Below are 8,593 nucleotides of genomic sequence, written 5' to 3' on the forward strand. Positions count from 1 at the left end.
AAGTCTGAACCACATACCTCAGTCACTTGTGTTTTATTTTAGAGTTCTATACAGCACTAGCCACATTTTGTACTTCCCACAAGTTAATGATAGCCTGAAATTTAACACTTGATTAAATGAGGCTTTTATTTCACAAAGCTGCTGAACTAGCCAGTGCTTCTTGATAAGCCTGAAGAGCCAGCTCTATATATCCTATCTTCTTTGATTCTGTTTTCATGAACACCTGTTAAAGATAACGGCTATTAAAATGGTAATACAGTACAGAATTTATTATACAATTTCTGATTTACAGAATGACTATTTCTTGTGGCATCTCAGCACACCCCTTACTTTGTTAAAATTGTTAAGTTGGGTGTAGTGGTTTCTTATACATAACTAATGTTTGTACAGTCATTTGATAGTTAAAGAGGGTTTCTTAATGAACTATGAGGCTGTGTGGCTACATATAAAGAAAGCAGGTATCAATGTGAACCTCACCTTTCCATTATTCTATCCAAAGCAGGAAAGTGTACTATACCTTGATTAAATCTACTCCATGAACTTCCTGTTCTTTTGCTGCTTTTGCTGATTGACAGTCAGGGTGGAGCATATGATAGAGGTTGATTAAGCATGTAGCATCATCCATTCTAAAAACAAGTTAAGAGTCATTACTTACAGTTTTTTGGAAATACCATAGCATTTTGTTAGTACAAGTATGAAGGTACACCAGCCCATAACTAAGATCCAAGCAACACTTTGAACATCTCCAAAGTGTAAGTGAGCTTTTATATCAAAGGTGTCACATCTTGGTACTCTTTATGCTATATGCAGAATAAGAATGCTAAGGGGCACTGGCTAAGGGTGTAGAGAAGCTGACCCATGCTATGTCTTGTTTAAAGCCTGTGCTATTAATACCTCCCTAGCATACATTTCAAAATACACAATGGGTCTTTATTCTGCCAAATGGCAATATTTATCTTCACCAATCCTGGAGTGTAAAATTGTTAACAATCCAGGCAGTTTCCAGAGCTTTCTCTGATCTAATGTTATTTTCCCTACTAAAAACATTGAATCACATCTCCCAAAATTTAACTGAAAAGCAAATGAGAATTAGTCCTAAATGTAGATGACATGGTTACTTTTCCCTTTCTGCTGCTTTTTTGTGAGGTGATGAGTTTTTCAGTAACTGGAGTTCCTCAAATAAATTCCCTTTAAATATTTTCCAATCCTACATATTTGATTTTAAGCCTCACCCATTACTGAACCTTTTAAAAAATTCATTTTTTTCCCAAGATGAATTTCAGTGAATGTGGTAGCCACTATTACAAGAATTCCATCTCCCCTTTAAAACAAGGATTTAAGATTTTATAGGGTACAAAACATATTCTCCAGTTTCCACTGTTTCACTTGTCAGTTAAAATCAAGTATCATAGCTGATACATGTTCTTAAATGACATGTCATGACTATCCCTGGTCTTGGACTAACATTTCCATCAAGGTTGTTTTAGAGCTATTAAAGATTGATTTGTAAATTAACAGTATATTAGCTACTTAAAACGCATACAGTAGTCTAGTGATAGCTGAAACAGCTCTGCAGGAATAATTTCTGTTCTTTTGCTGGTGTTCAAGAAAGTGAAGTCTCAAAGTGGCTGGAATGAGACATTTTTAGTGCAGGTGCTCTTAAGCAAGTAAAGTACCTCAGTGAGGCCCTGGAAACTCCCTGGCAAAAACCATGAACTGCCAAAAAATGCAGTCGTTTCCCCAATTTTAGTATGTATATAATAAGGACTAATGGTACTTCATTTACACCCTGTCCTCCTAAAGGATAAGGCCCATCCTAAAATTCCACTTAAAATCATGAAGTGATCAGTTTACAAAGTATACACGTGATTTAAGATTGAGTCTCAACACACCACTGAGTTAAAATGTGCCAAAAGTTATAAACCACAATTATTATTTTTGTTTTAAGTTAAATTCTGCAGGAACTAAGAGGTACAGGTCAGTATTGGCTCAATACAACCCATATCTTTTTTGCATGTATATCCCTTTGCATAAGCCAAAATCACAGCATCTTATAGGAAAAATTTTGCAGTAGGTATTTTCAGGACTATTTGAAATCAGATTTGATATTAACTGTTTATATGCTAGGAAAACAAAGCAAAGCTAGTGTCCAAAGAGCACTTACAAATTTCTCTGGATCATATCTATTAATAAGCCATCTGTCTTCTTCCTATTTACCAAATACCACACCATTCCTCCAAAGTGTCTTGTTGAACGTAGAAGATCATATTTGGCATGTTTATCAATGTCCTCATACGTCTGATGATGAACCTACCCAAAATGAGATTTTAGTTTACAATCCTGAAACTGCCAGAAGAGTGACAAAGATTTACCTTTGCAACACCTGCAAAAGGTCTAAAATAGTGCTGACAGCACACAGCCTCAAAACACTGTCAAACCTAGATGGTTGTACGTAAAAATCTTAATTTTAGATATCACATTGGGATATCCCAATTCTAGGGGGTAAATTAGAGGGACGTACTGACAGTCACAGCTAACATACTTTCATTATTTTGGGAAAATGTAAGTCTGAAGCCTTCAATCTACTCCTTCGCTATGCTCAAGTGACAGGATCTACACCCAAAGCAGGGAGGAAGCAGAAGATGTATGCTTGGTGTATATCCATGCAAGGAACCAGCAAGAGCACCTGCAGTCTCAGACTTCAGTTTCAATAGATGCTGTGAGGTAAAATGTGTTAATAGTTTATGAAAATTTTTTTAAAAGTCTAAAATTTGCCTTTTCAAAATATCTACTTCAACTTATTTTTCACACTATATCCCAGTTTGAACAATAAAAACAATTGCTCTTTGGTTTGTAAATCAGTTTCACTTTCAAGTTTTGACATAACAGGAAGCTTCAGTGTTTGGGTTATGGGAATGGCTTAATGTTGATTTCAAGGAACTACTGTAGTAAGATGCTATTCAGCATGAGTAAGGGTGACAATCAGGCTCAATGACATCTTATGGTAGAGTATAGGAAAGGTTATTAAGAAAAAGTTAAGGGAAACAAATTCTGCTAAACATGGAACTATGTTCTCATACATTTTCAATTAACACTGAGAAGTTTTACAACTATATCGTGCACTTAAATTAAGAATACAGGTTCCAAGAGTTAAACAAAATGGATACGTAAAACATTAAATTCTTCTTTATTCCAATTAGGAGCACTTGGCACTTTTGAAAATCAGGCCACCAGCATGACTTAAAGTTAGGAGCCAATCTTAATAAATCTTAGCTAGTGCCCCTAAATAATTTCAAGTAGCTAGTACTAACAAAAGTACTATTTACTTTTTTCACTTGGAATCTTAAGGTCTATTTGTGTCTGCTCCAGTCAAATTTTGTAAACAAATAACTCTACTCATTTGAGTAGTCTTACTGAAGTCAACGGGACTATCTAAATAAGTAAAATTACACACATGCCTAACTGTATGTAGGAGAGTATTTCTTAATGTTAACAGTATAAAATTAAAAATTCATATTTCAAAGCTTATCTTTGACACAAACTACTTCCCCAGAAAATTTTTTTAGCTACTCTCTTCACAATAAGTTGAGATTTTTAGCTTGCTTACTTTGTCCAATTGACAGCACTGTACATAATCTGTTTGTGTGGGTCTTTCACACTACCACAAGGGAGAGAAAAATATTGATAAAGAGCCTACAGCTGGGGTAAGTGTAGTAGCGGAAGCCATTTTTAACGCATTTCATTCACTAGATATCAAGTTGGTAGTGTCCCTTTAACTTACCAGAATTTTGTACATATTATATACAGTTTTGTATGTATTGTTCACTAAAGTTGAATTTGTTTAGAAATGGTAAACATGTTGATAGTGTTACAAAAAAGCAACGGTTGCATAGATAATTTATTAAGTGAAAATAGAGAATCAGAAGTAGATACAATTGGACAGTGATTTGTTTTCATAACATGCCGATCTCGTAGAAAATTGCATATTAAAAGAACCGTACATACATTTTCACTAAATTTTCAGCTGCATTTTTATACCTATGCAGCCATTAAAAGGCAATATGATTTTTCAATCACTGTGGTCCACAGAGAACTCATTCTCATACAAACAAAAACCTACAAGTTGTCATTGGCATTAACTTTCCTATTAGAAATAATAAAATGGACTTACTCTGATATAGTTAGCTGAATCTGGCTCAAACTGTGCAATGCACAGGTTAAGTACATCTTCATGACGGTCCTCACGAAACACAGTCTAAAATGACAGTTGTAATTCAGGAATGAATTTTATATTACCCCTTATTCTAAAATGAAGAAATTAAACAGTCAGTACTTTTCTATTTTAGGTAATGACACATTTCAGGAAATGTCAACAGGTACAAGGCCAAGAATGACAAGCCACCTGAGTGCAATAATTGCCTTTAGTTTCCTTACTGCAATAATGAAATGAAATATATAAAAGTAAAGAAAAAACAATTTGTTTGCCGGAAGCCACACTGCATATTCAGGTCAGGCATGTAGTCTTATCAATACACACAGTAGTTAAGTGTGGACCTCTAACAGACAACTCATTCCATCTGATTCATCTGCACAAAATTTGTTTGTTCCTGACTAACAGACCTGTAAATTTATGAAAATGAGCTATGCTGATAAGTATCTTTATACAAGACTAACTGCATGCACACTACAGGTTTCTAAACCAATATCACTGAAGTGGAACAAAAACAAGGCCTTTACAACACACTTAAAAACTTTCAAATTTCAGGAACACACTATACCAGAAGAGCAACACTAGTGATGAATCTCCACAAAGCCAAAAAAAAATTACCGTAAGGTTTTCATCCTTGAATATTGGTGGTGGAACAAGTTTGCGTCCTTCTCTCGGGAAGTACACCTGAATCATCCTGTCCCGTTCTTCCCAGGTGGCCTTACGTAATACACCACTTGGTTCTCTAACTACAATGAAACGCTCCTGAAATCAAGGGGGGGAAATTTTTTTTTGCACATTTTATCATCATCATTTTTCCCTTAGTATTCTGAGGTGAGGTGGGGGAAATCTGGCTGGAAAAATCCTACTGCGCAGCAGCTCAGGATAAGCAGAAATTCTAGAAACGGGCTTTCCTAATCACTTAACTGTAAATTTGTCCAATGTCATTCATATTTATGTTTGTTACTCATGTTCTAGAGATGGAAAAAAAACTAGTTACAACAAGGGAAATTCACTGAACACTTACTGAATAATTGCAAATACCTGGCTTTCTTCTGAACAACCAAAAATGATCTGACTCCTCTCCTTTCCTTTCAAGAGAAATTCCTGCATTACAGCATCAGAATGTAATTTTTAGTTCTGCTGGCAATAAATGTTTCCTCAATTTTATACTGTACTTACCTGAGGCTGAACTCTGATAACATTTTAGTGAAACCCAAGATTGTTCCTTTGAAGTTACAAGTAAAAATCAGGTAATAGTCAAGAAGCTCTCTTGCAGAATATATTAGTAAGTTACTCACACGGTGTGGAGTGCTATAAGTTATATCAGTAAACACATATTTGACAGTTTCAGTTCCTTCCAGGATCCTGTCTTCTGCCAACACATCATCAATTGGCTCTCGCTCACTCAGAACCGGGGGCATTTTTAATAGTTCTTTAGCTTCCCCAATGGCTTTTCTTGTGGCCTAAAAAGAGAAAATCCAATAACTGTACAGTGAAATATCACACTGGATTGAAGAGTCAATTCGGAAATGGGATGTTAAAAAATAAACTTCCCTCAACTTTTACTACACTGAAATATATTCCAGAGAGAGACACAGGCTGGCTAAAATACTATTCAGGCGATTCTTATATAAATGATATACCACTAGTCCTGACTTAAAAACACTGCTTTGTCATACTCTTGAGTACTTCTCCTGAAGGAAGACTGGAAATTGGGAAAGGTGGACAATAGATTCAAAGAGAATACTGAAGGTGCTGAAGTCACCTAATTTATTTCAGCTAGTCCCTAGCTGCATTAAAACATCACCACCTGCTTAGGAGAGACCCAGGATTGTGGTAGTAACAAAACTGGCTTAAGTTAGGAATCTCAACCATCCAGAGGTTCAGCCAGGGAACAGAGAAGACACTGCGGGCAAAAGATTTCCAGGATTTTAGGTAGTTTGGACATGAAACAAACATACACAGAAAACACACAAACAGAACAGTAAAGAAAAAAATGAAGTTTAATTAAAAAAAATCATCCTAGAGAGACAGAACTATATGCAGTTTACTCTCTTCCATATAGAATAAACCAAAACCCAAGAGAAAAGGAGAAAGAAAGACTGCAGGGTAAAATATCTTCTGAGATACTTAGAAGGACATCACTACATTGAAATCTAGTCACTTAAAAAAGTTAAAAGCATCTTTGGTACTAATATACATCTGTGCCCAAGTTGCCCTGCCTTTTTGTTAGTTTACTGAAGGTTTCATTTTCCTTTAAAAAAAAAAAATGTATTTCACCCCTGCAGTTATGCTGAATCTCAACTTTTGCACAGGCCTTAATGACTGCGAAGTCATCAACCTACTACAGCCTTTTACTAAACAAAGACAGACTGCTAAGGACAAAGAAATCAGGAGTTTGATTCACACTGCTTGAGTAGAGATGGTATTGAATTTCAAAGACATTGAACAGATTTAAAACAATTTTGTTTTTAAATTGTGTTTTTCTGGTAACATTTCCCATTAATCTTTTGAAAAATGTATGCCTACTGACATTCAACTCCTCACACAGAAAAAGCTAATCAAAGGAAATTGACCATCATTTAGAGTACCAGTAAAATATGTTATTTACAAAATGGGATGGAATGGTGTAGTAGAGGATAGAATTTCAAATATATTTTATATAATGCTTAATATAGGTCTGTCTGTATTCATGAAAGTATACAAGAGCTTTATCTGTTGTAAACCTTTTGATTAAACAAATACATATTTTTTAAAAAGAATGGCATCATACCTCTGCTAGCTGTTTTTCTGTCATTAATTTGTAAGTGGGTGGTTTAAGCTCCTGTTTAATGGGTCTAAAAATCTTCTGCAAATCCAACCCCGTCATCTTAGAGAGTAAGCTCTGAACAAGTTCATCCGTAAAACAAGGCTTTGTGACATCTGACTTCTTTTTGTCTGAAAGAGATTTTATAAAAATTAGATTATTTTCTTTGGCTTAGACTAACATCCAATAGGCTCAAAGTTCTGAATACCAGACCTGTGTAGTTTAGGCATATGCCAGTCAAGAATGAAACAGACCAAGAAGTGAAATGTGTAAGTGACAAGTTCCTTCAATACTTTCAAAATTCAAGGCATTAGTCTGGAGGGTAAAACTCCAAAACATACTGACTGTTCGCAAGTTAGGCGATGCTCAGGAAAGAACCACTTTTGAGCATTTTCAGGTCTAAAACATACTGAGTTTGTGTTTAGAGTATCCTGTTCCACCCCATGTCTCCAAGCGTTCAGAAGATAAAGGGGTGTATAGGTCCTGGAACTAGTGCTGCCGCACCCCCGGGCTTGAAGTGGTTTCCATCATGTATAGGCAAAAAGAAAAGGAGTACTTGTGGCACCTTAGAGACTAACCAATTTATTTGAGCATGAGCTTTCGTGAGCTACAGCTCACTTCATCGGATGAAGTGAGCTGTAGCATGCATCCGATGAAGTGAGCTGTAGCTCACGAAAGCTTATGCTCAAATAAATTGGTTAGTCTCTAAGGTGCCACAAGTACTCCTTTTCTTTTTGCGAATACAGACTAACACGGCTGTTACTCTGAAACCTGTCATGTATAGGGTTTACCGTTTGGTTCAATGGCTCTCAGCACCCCTGAAGGGGTGGCCCAGCTCTGTCCCTGCAGGCTCTCCAAGGCTTTCCAGAGTCAGCCCGCACCAGCGAGCCAGGGCTTTCCTACCCAAGGCGGGGAGCGGGCGCGCAGGGGGCGGGGCCTTGGCTGTTGCCCGAGGGCCAAGAGCCCAAGCGGACGCGGACGGAGGAGAGATCCGGCGGGCAGCGCAGCCCGCACCCCGGCGCAGGACGCGGGGCTGCGCCAACACACCCACCAGCTCGCTTCCCGCCTCGCTCCCTGTCCCTTCCGCAGGCCATGGGCTCGAGGCGCGCCCGGCAACCTACCGGCCTCTGAGCCCGCGTCCTGGCCGTACCTGCGGCTCCCCAGCAGGGCGCGCCCTGGGCGCTGCACCCCGAGGGGAGCTGCCGCGCGGCGCCACAAGCGCTGCCACCGGGGCACTCCGAGGGCCGCCATGCCGGTGCGCTACTCAGTCCGCCGCGCTCTCACAACGGGACTTCCGGGAGGCCACGCTAGGCACGCTGGGACGTGTAGTCCCTGGGACACACCGCCGGCACTGGGCCCCGAGGGGTGGCGGGAAGGGAAGAGCCTGAGAGGGGGCGGGTCAGTGTCTGCCATGGGAGACTGCCAGAGGCGGAGCCATTGAGAATATTAATATTCATTGAGGTCAGTTTCTTAAGGCCAGACAGGTGTCATCAGGAGGGTGGAGGCAGGCCTAGAACCGAGATAAAGTAGGAATTTCTGTTCCACTGGAAATGCAATGTTTGCGGACCTCTGGATTG

General features: G+C 38.6%; 1 protein-coding gene across 2 annotated transcripts; it reads right to left on the reverse strand.

Annotated features, from left to right (window-relative positions):
* Nucleotides 1-17: 17 nt before the first annotated feature.
* MRPS22 (mitochondrial ribosomal protein S22) lies at nt 18-8,317 on the reverse strand. Of its 2 annotated transcripts, none has more exons than XM_048863347.2 (8): nt 8,138-8,317; nt 6,984-7,147; nt 5,509-5,673; nt 4,829-4,972; nt 4,172-4,255; nt 2,165-2,310; nt 518-626; nt 18-223 (listed from the first exon to the last, which is right to left on the reverse strand). In XM_048863347.2, exons 1-8 carry the CDS (start codon nt 8,265-8,267, stop codon nt 131-133), a joined length of 1,035 nt encoding a protein of 344 aa, XP_048719304.1. In that variant the 5' UTR covers nt 8,268-8,317; the 3' UTR covers nt 18-130. The 2 variants fall into 2 exon arrangements, with proteins under 2 accessions (XP_048719304.1, XP_048719306.1); XM_048863349.2 differs by lacking the exon at nt 8,138-8,317 and adding an exon at nt 7,808-7,908.
* Between the last annotated feature and the right edge of the window lie 276 nt (nt 8,318-8,593).

Source organism: Caretta caretta, chromosome 9, assembly GCF_965140235.1.
Source record: "Caretta caretta isolate rCarCar2 chromosome 9, rCarCar1.hap1, whole genome shotgun sequence".
NCBI lineage: Eukaryota > Metazoa > Chordata > Testudines > Cheloniidae > Caretta > Caretta caretta.